This window comes from Balaenoptera physalus (assembly GCF_965194825.1).
Source record: "Balaenoptera physalus genome assembly, chromosome: 3".
NCBI classification, from domain to species: Eukaryota; Metazoa; Chordata; class Mammalia; order Artiodactyla; family Balaenopteridae; genus Balaenoptera; species Balaenoptera physalus.
Window position 1 is genome coordinate 1472620 of NC_138890.1, and position 17110 is coordinate 1489729.

A 17110-nucleotide genomic window follows, 5' to 3' on the forward strand; every position below is an offset into this window, starting at 1 on the left:
CCCTGAGCATTGTCACTACTATTCCAATTAAAATGGCAGCGCCATGAGGGCAGGGCATTTCCTTTTTTGCCAGTACTGAGCGTCCAGGGTCTGGTGCCTACCATAGGCTAAATACACGGCATTCTTGTGAACAGAAGCCGGGATTCCGGCTTTCACATTTAATGAGGAATTATAGTCTTATTATTGGGGGGGGGGGGTTGTCACGGTACGCCAAGAGAGGGACTCGAACCCGCCACCGCAGGCCCCGAGGGGTCTCCCCGGGTCCCCACGTCGGGCCGGTGGGGGTGGCCGGGGGCAGCCGAGGACGTGCGTGCGTGCGTGAGTGCGTGCGTGAGTGCGGGCGAGCCCACGGGGCGGGGCTGAGGGGGGGCGCGCGCGGAGCGGCGGGCGGGGCAGCGGGCGCGCGCCGCCTCTTCGCGCCGGGCCCCCCCGCGCGCGCGCCGCGAGTGGTTCAGCCCGGCCCCCGGCTCATTGTGCTCGACTCACGCCGGCCCAAGATGGCGGCGGCGTTGGAGGCTCCGGGCCTGTGACCACAAAGAGGGAGCCGGGGGCCGGACGGGAGCGCGGCGGCGGCGGCTGAGGCCCAGGCCAGGCCCCCTCCCCTCAGCCTCCCGCCCGCCCGCCCGCCCTCCTCCGCCCTCCCGCCTGCCCCGCCCCCGCCGGCGGCGCCCCGCCCCTCCCCCAACCGCCCGACTAGCATGGTGCGGCGGCCGCGCGCGCAGACATGGGGGAGAAGCTGGAGCTGAGGCTCAAGTCGCCCGTGGGGGCTGAGCCCGCCGTCTACCCGTGGCCGCTGCCGGTCTACGTGAGTGCCGCCCGTCCCCTCCCCTCGGACCCCCGCCCCTCTTCCCCCACGGCGCGCGCTGGGCCCACCGAGAAACTGAGCGACTCGAGTCCCCAGACCCTCTTTGGACCCTCCTTCCCACCCCGCCGTGGTTCTCCGCAGCCGTTTCCAGCCCCCGCGCGCAGGGTGGGCAGAGGGGAGCCGGGGCCAGCCTGGGGCGCAGACTTGGCCGCGGGGATTCCGCGCTTCCGAGGGGCGCCCGAACCGGGCTGCCGTTGGCTCTGCCGGGCTGGGGACCCCGGTCCCCCCGGGCCTGGACTGCCGGCGGGCTTGCCCTTCCGTACTTTATGATCTGACATGTAGGGTTTCTTTTTCCTGGTAGTTTATTCTTGGCGCTGTCAACGTGCTTAGCTTTTTTATTTTTGAGGACACCCTTTTCTCCCTCTTTGCAGTTTTTTGTGTTTTTGTTTTGTTTTAGTTAGGCATTTTGTCCCTCTGATCTTGAGTGGGTGGGCTGGCAGGACCCTTGGAACGGAGGCGTTCTGTGCCCTGATCTTGAGTGGGTGGGCTGGCAGGACCCTTGGAGAGGAGGCGTTCTGTCCCCTAATTTGAATGGGTGGGCTGGCTGGACCCTTGGAGAGGAGGCATTCTGTCCCCTGATTTTGAGTGGCCTTTGGAAAATGACAGGCCAAACGGAAATTTACACAGGCGTCCCGGTGATTCCAGAAATGCAGGGTGCCCGGCCGGGTTGGCGCCCGGCCTCTCGTCCCCGGTGGCGGCGTGGTGCGCGTGTTCGTGTCCCAGGGTCCACGCTTGGGCCCTGCAGCCCGCCTTCGGGAGGGAAAGCGCAGCGGGCGCCGTGGGCCGGCGCCTTTGGGGCGCCCTTTCGCGCGCTCGGCTTGCGGGGGACCGGCCTCCAGGGGACCTGGCGGGGAAGCCCGCGCGCCCCGCCCCTCGCGCGGGCTCCGTGTGTGTCAGTTTGTGGAAACTGTGTCGCGGCCGGGGGCGGGGTCGGGACGCTGGGACCGCCCGGGAGCCGATGTTGGCTCCGGGCCCCGGTTCTCCGCGGTTCTCCGAGGTCGGAGGGTTTCCAGCCCGCCACTGCGCACCGGCGCTTTCTATTTTTGCTCTTCCTGCGCCCGGAGGCGCGGCTGAGCCCGGGCTCTGGCTTTTCCGGTTGGGTAGCTCCGGGTGGCCCGGGTGGGCGGCCTGAGCAATGGGCAGGGCGGGGAGACATCCCAGGGCACGGAAACTGAAAGTGGGGAGAACCTTCAGAACTCCAGCTGATCCACTTGCCTCGCCTCCCCCGCCCCTCTTACTGCACTTGTCATGTACCGGTTGGCTGGCCGGCGCATTTTTCAAAATGTAATAATTTGTTTATCCTTAGTAGCCGTGAAGCATAGTTCACTTGTAGTGCACAGTTCTAGGAGTTTTGACAGATGATCGCCATCAGGCGGCAGAGCAATCCCGTCATCCCATTTGCTGCCCTTTGGCGCCAGCGTGCCTCTAGCCTCTTGGCCACTAATCTCCTCTCTGTCCCTAAGGTTTTGGCTTTTCCAGAAAGTCAGATAAACGGAACAACAGTATGTAGCTTTTTGATTCTGGCTGCTTTGGCTCAGCAAAACCTATCAGAGATTCATCCCTGTTTTTTTTTTTTTTTTTTTTTTAATATTTACTTATTTAGTTATTTACTTGGCTGTGCCGGGTCTTAGTTGCGGCACATGGGATCTTCATTGCCGCGTGCGAGATCTTTTAGTTGCGGCGTGCGGGATCTAGTTCTCTGAGCAGGGATGGACCCCGGGCCCCCTGCATTGGGAACGCGGAGTCTTAGCCACTGGACCACCAGGGAAGTCCGTCATCCCTGTTGTTGCGGGTATGAGAAGTCACCCCTTTTTCTTGCTGTGTTGTATTCCATTTTCCGTTTGTCCATTCGCCTGCGGGTGGCAGGACTTGTGGGATATTTCCAGTTTTATGGGGATCAGGAATAAAGCTGCTGTAAACATCCCAAGGCAGGTTTCCATGTGAACTTGGGTTTTTACCTCACTTGAGAAAATACTCAGGAGTGAGACTGGGGTCTGTGCTAAGTGTATGTTTAACAACCCTTCTGCATCTTAGAAATTGGTATTTTTGAGTATTGGAAGAGTTTAGAAATCCACTGTGACCCAGCACCCAGGCACTTGAAACGAAGATGAAGGTTCATCTGGAGATGGTCACGTTGTCCCCATCACCGTCTTTTATTCAAGGCACAGCAAGGCCACAGATTTGTAACCCTTGTAAGAAAGACCTCGTGTGTCCAGGCCATGGCAGGACCTGGCTTTCTAGCGGTGGGCGGTTCTGAACTGGAGAGTGTCTTTCCCTTGCTGGCCGGACCTCGCTTGGCAGGGTGCGGGGTGTGCTGCCTGCCTGGCCGGGCACTCCTCCTGCTGGTCAGCAGCCGTTCCTGGTGTGTCTGTCCCACTACCAGGCAAGCAGTCAGGGGCCCTAGTGAAGTGCTCAGCGAGCTGCAGCCTTCCTAAAGCTTTTCGGGTAACGTCTGCTACCCTCCCATTTCCCCACTGAGGAATTTTGCTTTCTCATGGGAAGTGAGGGGGCGGTACTTTATAAGAGTTCATATTTTGTGATGACTCGATGCTGAATACATTAAGAAAATGGGCTCCTTCCAGAAGCTTAACTTTTCAGAAGGTCAGATTACTCATGTGACCGCACGTTTGAAATGACTGAGCTTGTTTGTTCATTGATTCATTCATTCTGCAAGCACCTCCTGGATATTTACAGTGAGTGTTCCAGGGGGCGCAGAGGACAGTAGACAGTATTCTTATTCTCAAGAAACTTATGAACCAAGGACGGTAGGTGATCTATAAACACAGAAGCTCAGCTGAGGTGTAGTGCCCCGTATATGGGACCAGCTGAGGTCCCAGAGGGTGGGGCTGCCAGGTTTGCCCTGGGGGAGGTGTGAGTGGCTTCTCTGAGGAGGGGGCACCCGCAGGAGGAAGTGCAAACAGCCACAGCCGTCCGCACGCGGAAGTGTCCAGCCTCCAAAATGGGCTTTTGCGCAATTGACAAATGGGAGGGCGGGGTGCAGGGCGAGTTTTGTTCCTTCTGTGACTGAGAGTTACCAGGTATCCACTTGTAGCTCACGGCGGCATTTCTAAAGCAGCATGGCCCTTCCTTTGGTGGGAAAACCGGGTCTCAGCTCAGGAGGGAGCAGGTGGTATCTTTGGCTGCCTGATGGCTGGGCAGGAGCCTGCGAGGGCGTGCAGTGGTCCTTCCCCTCCGTGACTCACTGAGGCTGTGGGCGTGGAGCAGCCCCAGCGTGACTGTCCCCGCCTGCTTCTGGCTTCCTCCTGAGAGCCCACGAGTCTCTGATGAATGCCCGCTGAGCAGTCATGCCCTTCACTCGACTGTGAGTAGTAGCTGATGTGGGCGGCCGAGTGAGCCATCCCTCCCTGTGACTCAGAAAATATTTTCTGATCTGACCTCTGCTGGTGTGAGTCCTGCCTAATCTGAGCTCAGGTGGAAGGCAGGTTAACCCTTTGACGACTTTCCGTGGGTGAAGTAGCCTCTTTAAAGAGGAAGGGATCACCGGAAAAGCCTGATATTCCATACGTACGTGGCTGTTAGCTTTTGTACTTTGGTCCCTAACATCCAAATACCGCCTGTGTGCTCTGTTCCTGGTGGGAGGAGCCAGAGGTGGCCGGCCCTTTGGATATTCACTAGGCAGGAGGTGGCGGAGCTGCCGGGGACCCACCCCCAATCTACCTCTAGGAGCTGCATCCTTTTTTCCTTAATTAAACTTTTTATTTTGAGATTATCGTAGATTCTTGCACAGCCGTCAGAAATAAGACGGAGACATCCCACGTTCTCTTTACTCAGTTTCTCCCGATGGTGGCATCTTACAAAGCTACGCACCGATGTAATGATTTCATTAACATTGGTACAATCAAGATACAGAGTGTTTGGCGTCCCTTTTGAATTTGGGGACCTGTAGGGTGCGACTGGCTGTGTTTGCGCGTCCCTGGGTCCCGGGCCCGGCGCTCGTCTCCCAGGAAACCCCTCTCCTCCCTCTTTCTTTCTGCCGTGTCCTCCTCTCGTGGTCCTGGCGCTCTTCCCCAGTGCGTGCGCCTTGTCTCCCTGGCTGTGGGATGACAGTCCTTTTTCTTTCCTCCCACTCAGGGCGCTGCCTGGAGGCCTCTTTGGCATCTTCTCTGTCCCTTCAAGCTGTCCCTGCCGTTCCCACCAGCCGGGTCTCCTGCCGCACCCGTGGCGTTGAGCGGTCCCAAGGGTGTTCACAGAGGATGTGCCGGGTGTCTGTCCGCGGTGCTCCGCAGCTCACGCATGGCTCTGTAGTGCCTCCCTCACTGCCCGCCTTTGTCGTTCCTTCCCAGACTCTGTCTCCCCACCCACGGCCTCTGTCGCGGTGCCTGGCCCGGGGCTCTGTTCCTCGGCGCCCCCGTGTGGGACCGGGCCCTCTTCCTGTCCATGGCGCCTGGCAGGGCTGCCGAATCACAGGTTCCTGGGAGCTGCAGTTGGGAGGTCGGAGGCTGTGTGCTTCACTGAGTATTGACCTTGGATGACGATGCCTCCTCATCTCTGAGGGGCTTCCGTTTGAATCCCCTCAGTTAGTCATGGGGTGCGCGGCCGATGCCCGGAAAGCGTGTTAGAGTCACGCCAGGTGCACGGGCAGCCGGTGTGTGAGAGAGGTTATCTCTGAGAACGCTTGTCCCTTAAAAACCTGACGCGTCTTTTCCCGGGTGGGGAAGGGGTTTTGCAGGCTGTGTGCTGGGGGCCGGGGGGCCGCCACGGGGTGGTGCCCATGGGGACGGCGGGAGTCGTGGGGCTCGGGGAGGGGAGCTCTCGGGAAGGATTTGCACGTTGCGTGGTGGTGGTGGCTCACGTTTCCCCTGGTCTGCAGGTGGCTCCCTGGCGTCTGCTCTGCGCTCACCCTGCGGGCTGAGTGAGGCTCCCATCGGGGAGCAGGTGCTGGGGCCGCAGGACATGCTGGGCCCACACCTGGTCTGGGACAGACACCAGGTGAAGGGGCGGGACAAGGGAAGGAGGAGCCGTGCTGGGTCTTGTGTCTTTTTAAATAACAGCTTTGTCAAGATAGCATTCACACACCACAGGACTCACCCATATGAAGTGTACAATTTAGTGGCTTTTACTATATTCACAGAGCGGTGCAACGGGCACCTCTAATTCCAGAACTTTCCATCAGCGGAAAGGGCCCGCAGTCCCCTGCCCCAGACCCTGACACTAGGAACCCACTCTCTGTGTCTGTGGATCTGCCTGTTCTGGACGTTTCCCATCAGTGGAATCACACCCTGTGGGTCCTTCTGTGTCTGGCTTCTCTCACTGGGCGTCGTGTTCTCAGGGTCCGTCCACGTTGTTGTGAGTGTCAGGGCTTCACCCCTTCTCAGGGCTGAGTGATGCTCCCGTCTGTGTGGACCAGGTCGTGGGGTCTTGAGGCCCCTGGAGAGGCGTTCGTTTGGCTTGGTCCTGGGGTGGGGCGACGTCAGTTGCACTGATACGGTGCTAACAGGACCCCTTGCTGGAGTGGAGACAGTTGAAGGCTGGGGGCGCGGCTCGCCTTGGCCTTTGAGACTGCGGGGTGGAGGCCGTGCTTCCGCTTCTCGCTCGGGGAGCCCCGGGCGAGTCCTTCTGCAGCTGTGCCCCCTCGGAAGGGCCTCCTCCATCCCTGGGTTTTCCCTCCCTTCCCGTCATGGCCTTGGCCTTGGCCTCAGGCTGGACTGCTCTGTGGCAGTAAAGCATTTTCTTTGGTGACGGCAAGAAAAGTTCTGGTGGTGAACTTTTGGTCGTCGCGTTCCCCCGTCCCACCGGAGTCATTGCATAACGGCCCCTCCACGCGGGCCCCCGGCGTCTGGCGCTCAGCACTTGCAGGGGCTCCTTGGGTGGCTGGGCGGCCTGGGCTGTTACAGGTGGGCTAGTTTGGATTGAAGCAACTGAAATGGTCTTGTCACCCCTGGAGCCACCGTGGCGCCCCGTCCTCCTGGGGACACACCCATGCCCGTCCTACAGAAGGACGGCTGCCCGGACAGCAGAACGTCCCGGCCGGTCCTGGCTCTGCGCAGACTGGCTTCCGTGAGCTGCGGACCCAGGCGTGGAGCTCAGGCTCAGGGTCAGGTCTGGAAACGCTCCCGCAGGTGCGGCGGTAGGTGAGGTGGTACATGAGCCACGCACGTGCCCTCCTGGTAGCCACGTGACAAGTCAAAAGGAGGAGGCGAGGTACGTTTTCACAGCATTGTACATAACTGAGTATAGCCCAAATACTACGTTTTCAACGTATCGTTTAAAAAATTAGCAAAGGGCAGTTTTACTTCGTGTGTGTGTGCATGCGTGCGCTATGTCTTAGAAATCCGTGTGCATCTTGTGCTCACAGCACATGGCACTGGAGTGGGCCAGCGCGCACCATTGCCCCTCGTCCAGGTGGCCAGGGGCCGCTGTGGGCACAGTGAGGCTCTAGACCCCTCTCCCTTGTGAGGACTCCTTCCTTGGACCCTGGTCATCGGGGCCCCTGTGTGCGCAGCGGGTCCCACCCGCCCGGGTCCGGGCCACGGGCCCACCGTGTCCTGCACTGTGTCCGTGGCCCGGGAGCCACGGGCCCGCTCCCTCTTCTCTCTTCCTCCTCCAGCTGGACTTTGGCCTCATGGGGTCCCGGCAGCCCCTTCCTGTTTTCCCATGTTGACTGTTCCTTGCAGTACTGGTCTTGTGGGCAGGTTTTTGCGATGCAGCTCAGTCCCGAGACCAGCCTGGTTTGTCGCCTGGCCCTGCGGGGAGAGGGCCGGGTCGGCGGTGGGAGGAGAGCCTCCTTCCTGGCTCTCTCCTTTGCCTCGCTTTACCAGGCGGTTCCCCTCCTTGGCCTGGCTTGTCCTCCGGTACGGTCCTGGGGCCAGGCAGCACCCCCTTGCTGGGGGCCTGCGGACGTCCGGGGCGGACTGTGGACAGGACCCGTGTGATGGTCCACAGCCAGTCTCTCTGCCACCCCCGCCCCGTGTGAGATGCACTCATTTTCAAGTGAAAACCTGGTCGCTTCTTGAATACGCAGGCCCACCGCAGGCGCTGGCCCTCCCCCTCCCCCTCCCCCCGCTGCTCCCTCCCCCGGTGAGTGCCCAGCGGGGCCGCAGGCTGAGAGGTGAGGCTGAGCGCCTTCGCTGGGCCTCGGGGCCCTCTGCTCACCCGCCTGGCTTTCCTCCCAGACGGAGAGCCTTCTGTGGATTTTCCACTCCTCCAGCCAGACCTCTGCTCTCAAAGCCCTGCCACTGAGAGAGGCAGACAGACAGCCGGCAGACCTCCCGCCGTGTTCCATCTCCCCTGCCTTTGACTCTTCCCGCTGTGCTTCTCCACTTTGGGGAACAGTGCGTGCATCCCACCCTGGCCGCTCTGTCCCACTTGTCTTGGCCCCCACCCCGGGGCTCCGGAGGTGTGCAGAGCCGCGGGGAAGAAGGCAGCGACCCCCAGCCCGCAGGCCGTGCCCCCTGCAGCCTGCTGGGGAGCGGGGGCCGCGGGCAGAGGCCCAGGGTGCTCCCGCTCGGCACCTCCTGGGCACTCGTGCCCTCAGCAGACGGTGATAGAGAGTGTGGTCCCTGCTTGCTTCAGGCCAGGGGCCCCTGGGCCAGCAGCTTCCCCACCAGCTGGAACTGGTTAGGAATGCGGGTTCCTGGGGCCCAGACCTGCTGACTCTGAAACTTTGCGGGTGGCCCCAGAACTCCACTCTGACCAGGGATTCTGACGCTCGTCCCGGTGTGATGCCCCTGCCTCGGAGGCCCCCTGGGTCCCGGCGTCTTCCTGCTGCAAGTGGGAAGAGGAGGACGGAGTCCACGTCTTGCCTCCTCCCTAGTCTCTGCCCCCTGCCTCTCGCCGGGTCCTCCAGGGACGATGTCTCCAGATGTCGTGCCCCTGTCACCGTGAACCGGCCTGCGTGCTCAGGGGTGGGCGGTGCCCTGGCAGCGAGCACCCGGGAGGCCCCCTGTCCAGGCTCCTCACGCCGGGCGCAGGGCCTGCGGGGACGAGCGGGGGCAGAGCCAGGCCTGCGGGCGTCCGGGTGGAGTTCCTGTTCCCACACCTGTCCTCACGGTCAAGGAGGAGGCAGGGGCCTGCCGAGTGGGACAGCCAGACTCCCCCGCCCCGTGGGCGGCCCCCGCCCTCACCTGAGCTGGGCAGGGACGGGCTTGGTGGCGGCTCAGGCCTGATGACAGCCTCCGGCTTCCGCACAGGGTGCTTTTTCAGGCGGGAACGGTTGTGCTTATTGCGGCTGTTTTCCCAGGATCCCGGAGTGAGGCCGCCGGCTCTGTGGTGAGCAGCGTTCCGCTAAGCCTCTGCGCGGCTTCCTGCGGAGGCTCTGTCGCCATCAGTGAGAAGAGCCTGGGTTAGTCACTGACTCAGCAAGCAGCCAGCAGCGGGCCGGGGCTGTGGCTGGGACGGGGAGGCCGGGCGTCCCGTGCAGCGAGCCCGGGGCTGGCCTCAAACCCCGGAGTTCCAGGGCTCCCCCGGGGGAGGAGGTGCAGGTGCTCCTGAGCGCGGGCTTCCTCAGGGCTGTTCTCAGCCGGACCTTTCTGGGTCGGCTTCTGGCGTCGCTCTGTTCTGAAGGCCTGTGAGGGAGAAGAGGCCACAGCCGAGAAGCTGTGAGAGCTTCTGAATCATCGATGGTGATCAGGGCATCTTAAATCATACGACTCAGGACGGTCGCTGGAAGCTGGCCAGTCCCTAAAGCAGCATCCCCAGATCGTAGGAGGCACGTCATAAACTGTTCCCTTCCTTTCGTTCTGGTTGTAAAGCTTGGGAAATCTTGAGTTCATCTCATCACAGATGAGACCACGTTCCAGGCCCCTGTCTTCCCAGGTCGGCGTGACGCGGCCTGAGACGCGGTGGCTCAGCCAGGGCTGCGTGAGGGCCCTTGCCGCCCCTGCAGGAGGAGCGTCTCTGGGGCGCGTCCAGCCTCCTGGGGGCGCCGAGGGAGGGAGCACAGTCCGAGCCGGCACGGGGCAGCCACGCGGCGCACCCTCAGGCACACGCATGTGCTCACGGGGTCCTTTCAGAGCACGCACCCTGTTTTGTAACTCCACAGTGGTGACCGGAATCAGACTCTCCTGGGTACTGTCACGTCCTCCTGTCGCTCTAAGACTTGTTCTTATGGGCCATGCTCTCAGGGTAGTGTATCGGCCTAAACGCGGACGTGAATTTAGCAGCTTGAGACGACGCACACTGATGACCTCCCGTGGTTTCTGAGGGCAGGGATTCAGAGCAGGCGGGCGAGGGGATTCCGGCCGAGGGTCCCTCAGGAGGCTGCAGTAGGGGCTTCAGCCGGGGCTGCCCCATCCGAAGGCCGGACCGGGCGGGATGCCTGGCTTCCAGGAGGCCCCTCCCGTGGCTCCTCTGCACGTGGGCCCCCGCAGGGCTGCTGAGGCTCCTCAGTGCACGGGGGCCGGCTCCCCTCAGGAGGAGTGTGATGCGAGAGAGCGTTGGTGGAAAGTTCTAGATCCTCCTCCTCACCCTGTGACTACTCAGCGCCTTGTACACTGTGCTGTGTGCGTTTGTCTCTGAGCAGACCCTGCGGGACAGCGTGGCGTCTTCTCTGCTTTCAGTGGGTACAGGAGCCCAGGGAATTCAGGGCTGCCAGGACTGTCTGTCTGGACTCACTGAATGTTGTGGAGCAGGAACAGAGTCCGTCGGCCGTGTGAGTGTCTGAGATGCTCAGTATCTTCCTACTGAGGCGGGGGTGCTTCTAACGATACTGTGCGTTTCCTCCTGTAGATTTTGTTGTGGTTTTTTTGTTTGTTTGTTTTTGCCACGCCGTGCAGCATGTGGGATCTTAGTTCCCCAACCAGGGATTGAACCTGGGCCCTCGGCAGTGAAAGCACAGAGTCCTAACCACTGGACCGCCAGGGAAGTCCCTGTTGTTATTGTTGTTGTTGATAGCTGTTTTGAGGTGTAATTTCCACACTCTTCACCTCATCCACCTAAATCGTGCCGTTCCCTGCTTTGTAATGTATTCATTGAGTGCAGTCATCACTACTACCAATTTTAGAACATTCCATCACACCAAGAGGAAACCCCATCCCCGTTAGCATCCCTCCCATCCCCTCCCCAGCCCCTGACAGCCAGGAACCCACTCTCTGTGTCTGTGGATTGGCCTGTTCTGGACGTTTCCCATCAGTGGAATCACACACAGTGTGTCCTTCTCTGTCTGGCTTCTCTCACTGAGCATCGTGTTCTCAGGGTCCGTCCACGTTGCAGCGAGTGTCAGGGCTTCACTCTTTTTCATGGATGGATAATATTTCAATGTGTGGAGGGACACATTTGTTTATTCGTTCATCTGTTGATGGACATTTGGGTGGTTTCCACCTTTTGGCGGTTGTGAATCACGCCTCTGTGAACATTAACGTTCAGGGGTTTTTTGTGTGTGGTTTTTTTTTTTTTTTTGGCCGCCTTGGGTCTTCGTTGCTACGTGCGGGCTTTCTCTAGTTGTGGTGAGTGGGATCTACTTTTTCTTGCAGTGCGCGGGCTTCTCATTGCGTTGGCTTCTCTTGTTGCGGAGCACAGGCTCTAGGCACGCGGGCTTCAGTAGTTGCAGCATGCAGGCTCAGTAGTTGTGGTGCACGGGCTTCGTTGCTCCGCGGCATGTAGGATCTTCCCAGACCAGGGCTCGAACCTGTGTCCCCTGCATTGGCAGGTGGATTCTTAACCACTGTGCCACCAGCCACCAGGGAAGCCCAATGTTCAGGGTTTTGTGTGGACGAATATTCTCATTTCTCTTGGGCAGACACCAGGAGAGGAATTGCTGGGTCATTTGCTAACTGTTTAACCTTTGAGGAGCTGCCAGACTGTTTTCCAAACCCAGCTGTCCTCACTGTTTTCTGACGTTTGCCAGGAGGCCTTGGGGCCGATCAGTGGTTCTTCCCCAGGGTTTCTGGGTCAGCGGTGGCGCTGATGCTGCGGGTCGGTTCTCCCGTTTCGGGAACCACTGGTCTGCAGGGCTGTCCTGTGCTGGACCGCACGTGCTCCATCTCCCGCCCCCGCCTCGTCTAAGTAATGTGAGTTCAATGGATATTTACTGCTCCATCCTTGGTGAGTTGGAGGGTGTTATTAAGAACGATAGAAGATTGGTTTTTTTCCTTTGCCTTAAAAAATAAGACTCTGGGCAAAAGGTCACATATCGTAATTCTATTTACAAACGTCCAGAACTGGCAGATCCACAGAAACAGAGGGTGGATTAGTGTTGTCAAGGGCTGGGGAGGGGATTGGGGCACGTCTGCTAACGGGGTGATGGGATGTTCTGGAACTAGATAGAGGTGATGGTTGCCCGGCTCTGAATGTATTAAAACCCACTGAACTGTATACTTGAAGCGGGGGCCCAGTTTGTGTGAATTATATCTCAGTAGGGCTGCTGTTGCAAAGATGAGGCTTAGGACACGAAGGGTGTTTCCGGAGTTGTTTGACCTGTTAGGAACGCTGCGCCATGGGGGGCCCTGCCCTGGGACCTTCCGGGCATCCGTGCCCTGGCCTGCAGGGGCTCTGCCCGCGTTGCTGTCCTCCACTGTGAAGCGTGGAAATGGTGGCCTGGGCTGAGAGGGGCAGTTGCTGTCCCGGGGCAGGGCTGGCAGCTCTGGGCCTGACCGTCTCACCTCCGGCTTCAGCCCATGCTATTCGCGGCCCCTCCTCTCGCTGTGCGTCCTCTTCGAGGCCCCTCCTCACCGCGATAGAAACCTTCACTGGCGGGGTGGAGGTGCAGTCTAGAGTTACAGACCGTCCACACGATGCGTCGTCCTCACTTGGTTTCTGCGCGGTCTTGGGTTAGCTGGCCGCCAAGACCCCGGCGAAAGGCCAGAGCGACCCCCGACGTGCTCCTCGGGGAAAGCGGCGAGGCCAGCCCGCCGGGCGCAGTGGGGCCAGGAGAGCGCCGCTGTGGCCGGGAGGGAGGACCGCTGCTCGCCTGCTCCCGGTGGTTGCACGACTGGTGTTTCCCCATTTTACAGATGGAAACAGAGGCCTGCAGCGGTTCAGGGACTCAGAGCCAGGCCTGTGGCTTCCAGGCTGCAGGAGCGCCCGGGGGAAGTCCTGGGGAAGGAGGGTCGGGGGCTTAGACTCCGTCCCGGTCCCTTCCCCGCAGCCCGCTGGGCGGCAGGGCACTGCAGGAACAGGCGCTCCCGAAGCCAGCGTGTCCCACGTGGCAGGACATGGCCCCAGCGCTGTGGGTAGGGCTCTCTGGTAGGTCCCGCGGGTCGGGAAATGAGGCGGGGAGTCCTGGGGGCTGCAGCACCCGCCTCCTCTGGTCGCCACCATCACCGGAGGGTGGAGGGACGGCTCTAAACCCTGTCCCATTGTCTTTCAGGACAAACACCACGATGCTGCTCATGAAATCATCGAGACCATCCGGTGAGTGTGGCGCCTGCTGGGGCGGGGCCTCGGGGGCGGGGCCTCGGGGTGGGCCAGTCCTGAGTTCCCAGCAGCCCCCCAGCTGTGCGCTCCCCCATTCCGCCATGCTGATCTGCGTCAGCATCGTCAGCATCGAGGAGGCTTGGGAAGCGGGACTGTGGGGTCAGGGGGTCAAGTCCTCTGAGTGTGACCCAGGACAGGTCTTGGTGCTTCGTGAGCTGGCTTCCTGTGGAAGAGGCTGGAAATCCTGAGTGGCCAGCTTCCCGAGGGACCCCCTCCCCTCTCACCTCATCACCTTGTTTTACTCTTCTCCCGTGGGGTTTGCTGTGACCTTTGGGTTTGGGCTGCTCTTCCCTCTGTGAGCCTGCCCCGTGCTGTGCAGAGGAGGCCGGGTGCCCAGGAGGCTGACCCGGGCGAGATCTGGGAGGAGGGCCGCCTGCTGTGTTTCTAGTGGGCTGTCTCCTCACGTGGGACCTGAGGGTCTGCGATGGCCTCCAGAGTGCCCTCGGGGGCCCATGCGCGGAATCCTGAGACCACTTTTGGCTTTAGATGTTCCACGTGTGTGACCATGGCCCTGGCATCTCGCTGCATTGTTCCTTAAAATCCTTAGCTGTGTAGCCACTGCCTGGGCCACACGCCATTATATCCGCTTGAACCTGGGGCGGACGGGCTGGCAGTGCCCCAAGAAGGAGTCAGGATGGAGGTCTGGGCTGTGATGTGAGGCCCTGTCCTGCCCCTGGTGGCTGAGTGGCCTCAGACTCCCTGAGATTGTTTTCTCTGCTCTCGGGGCTGAGCAGGGCCTCCTGCAGGATTGTCTGAAAGACTGAGTGAAATCATGGGTGTGAGTCTCGCAGGGTGGGCCTGTCCAGGGGTGGTGCTGAGGATTTGGGATCTACTTTTTTTTTGTTAATGGTGTAATCTATCATAAAAATAATGGTTTAGGGGCTTCCCTGGTGGCGCAGTGGTTGAGAATCTGCCTGCCAATGCAGGGGACACGGGTTCGAGCCCTGGTCTGGGAAGATCCCACATGCCACGGAGCAACTGGGCCCGTGAGCCACAGTTACTGAGCCTGCGCGTCTGGAGCCTGTGCTCCGCAACAAGAGAGGCCGCGATAGTGAGAGGCCCGCGCACCGCGATGAAGAGTGGCCCCCGCTCGCCACAACTAGAGAAAGCCCTCGCACAGAAACGAAGACCCAACACAGCCATAAATAAATAAATAAATAAATTTTAAAAAAAGAAGAAAAGACTAGGTGAACGTTTAAAAAAAAATAAATAATAATGGTTTATTTTTAAAGAAAGCTGCTGGTTAGGAAGTGGGGCTGTGTGATTAGGCGGGGGGCACTGAGTCGGCCAGCCTGGGTTCTCACACACTCCCCGGAGCCGAGCGAGCTCCGGGGGGCGGGTTGGCCTCCCCACCTGCTTCCTTTCTGCAGGGAGGGGGTGTCCCTGCAGTGCGGGGCGTCAGGACTGGGTTTGCAGCTGTCCAGCCAGGCCTGGTCCCCTCCCGGGTTGGCGGTGCCTGCCAGCCGCAGGCCTGCTTCTCATCTCACAGGCGACTTCACCTCCTTCCCTCGTGTCCCCGAAGACGGGTTCTGTTCACTGGCAAAGAGAGTAGTTAACCTATTTTGTTTTTCCTCTTATTTTACTTTTTATCCTGGAGGATTTCCGACATGCCCAGAGGTAGGCAGTGGGTGTGATGAGCCACCCAGCCCAGCACTCGCAGACTCTCAGCTGCTTTTGTTTCACCTGTACCTCCACCCACTTTCCTCTTTTCCACGTTAGGGTTTATCATGACACAGTCGAGGTGTGGTTGAAGTGCAGGAGACTGCATGTGTGGAAAGTGTACAGTGGCCGACGTGGATGTGTGGGTGTCCCCATGTACCAGTGTACAGAGGAGTCACCCCTGTGTTTCCTTGTGCGTGTGTGTCGGCCACCTCTCCCTCCCTTCTGTCCCGGGCAGCCCAACCTGCTTTCTGCCGCTGTGGATTACTTTGCATTTTCTAGAATTTTACATTTTTAAAAAACGTAACAATAGTTTTTCCTTTTTATTCGTGAGGAGTGCATCATTGCAGGATGGACCACAGTTCACTTATTCGTTTACCAGATGACAGACATGTTTGGGTGGATCTCGATTTTTGGCAATTGTAAATGAAGGTGTTGTAAACATCCCCCGGAGGTTTTTGTGTGGACACATCTCCCTTCCTTCTGCGTAAATACCCGGGAGTGGGATTGCTGGGTTGTGCTTGAAGACAGGCTGCCAAAGTGTTTTCCAAAGGGGCCTCCCCACTTGGCGCTGCAGGCAGCAGTGCAGGACCACTCCCGTGGCGCCTGTTGTTGGCAGGTGATGTTCACTGCGTTGTTTTTGCTGGTCCTGTTCGAGTCGTGTGGTGGTATCATTGCGGTTTTTATGAGAGTTTTCCTAATAATTGATGACATTCATCATCTTTTGCCTGGTTTTAAAAACTGGTTGTTCTTTAATTATTGAATTTTGAGCATTCTTTATCATTGTGATTTATCCTTTATCAGGTATGTTTTCTTCTGGTCTGTGGCTTGTCTCTTCACGCTCATGACATTGTCTTTTAAAGAGCAGATATCTTAAATTTTGATAGAAGTCCAGTTTATCACCTTTTTTTTATGGTTTGTGGGTTTTTTGCATGCTAAGACGTATTTGCCTAACTCAAGGTCACAAAGATTTTCTCCTGTGTTTTCTGGAAGTTTTGTAGTTTGGGTTTTACATTTACATCTTTTCATCCATTTTGAATAAATTTTTACATGTGGTGCAAAGTATGGGCTCAAGTTTATTGTTTTGCATGCCAGACGTCCAGTAGTTCCAGCAGCATTTGTTGATGAAACTGTCCTTTCTCTGTGGAATTTCCTTGTCACCCTTGTGAAAGATCAGTTGACAGTGTACCAGGTGGTTTATTTCTAGGCTCTGTTCTGTGCCGCTGATCCATGGCTCTGTCCTTTGGACAGTACAAAACCTTGGTTACCACAGCTTTATGGTAAGCTTTGGAATCAGACAGAGTCAGTCCTCCATCTTTGTTCTTCTTTTGAAATGTTGCTTTGGTTATTCCATCTCCTTTGCATTTCCATGTAAATATTAGAATCAGCTTGTTGATTTTTGCACAGTTTAGTTAGGAATTGAATCTGTAGGTCATCTTGGAGAGATTTGCCATCTCTGTTGAGTCTTCCAATCCATGAACATGGTATACCTTTGCACTTACTTAGGCCTTTCAACATTTCTTTTGGCAGCTCTGGCATTGCAGTGTGGAGGTCTTGGACAACCTTTTGTTAGGTTTATTCCTAGCTCATTCATGCTTTTGTCACTACCATAAGTGGGATTGTGTGTTAAATTTTAAGTTCCATTTGCCTTCTGCTACTGGGTAAAAATACTGTTGATTTTTGTGTATTAACCATGACCTTGTGCTTAATTCATCAATCCTAGTGGTAGTTTTATAGATTTCCTGGGACTTGCTGTGGAAATAATTGTATCACCTGTAAGTGGGGACAGTGTTACTTCTTCCTTTACAGGCTTCATGATTTTATTTCTTTTTCTGGACCTTATTGAATTGCCTGGGACCTTCAAGACTGTTTTGTAATGAAGTGGTGAAATCTGGTGTTCTTGCCTTTTCCCTGATCCTGGTGGGAAAGATTTAGCCTTCCACCACTGAGGTGATGTTAGCTGTAGGTTCTTCACAGATGCCCACTATGAGTTTGAGGAATTCTCTACTATTCCTGGTGTTATTTTCCCTAGGTGTGACAGTGGCATCCACTTAACGTTTAAAAAAAAAGAAGCCATAAGTTTTACAGTTAAATACTGAAATATTTATGGATGAAAACGTCACGTGTGGTCTGCTTCCAAATAGTATGGAATGGGTGCAGAAAAAGCATTTGACAAAAAAGTGTTCCTGATAAGAGCTCTGAGTACAGCAAGAG

General features: G+C 57.8%; 1 protein-coding gene across 4 annotated transcripts in view; it reads left to right on the top strand.

Moving 5' to 3' along the window:
• The first annotated feature begins 470 nt into the window (after nt 1-470).
• Nucleotides 471-17110, top strand: part of DOT1L (DOT1 like histone lysine methyltransferase) — a 58015-nt gene continuing 41375 nt past the window's right edge. For all 4 annotated transcript variants that reach the window (XM_082455995.1, XM_082455996.1, XM_082455997.1 and 1 more), the window contains exons 1-2: nt 471-805; nt 13131-13174. In XM_082455995.1, coding sequence (XP_082312121.1) covers nt 725-805; nt 13131-13174 — 125 coding nt within the window. In that variant the 5' untranslated portion in view covers nt 471-724. The remainder of the gene's footprint in view (nt 806-13130; nt 13175-17110) is intronic.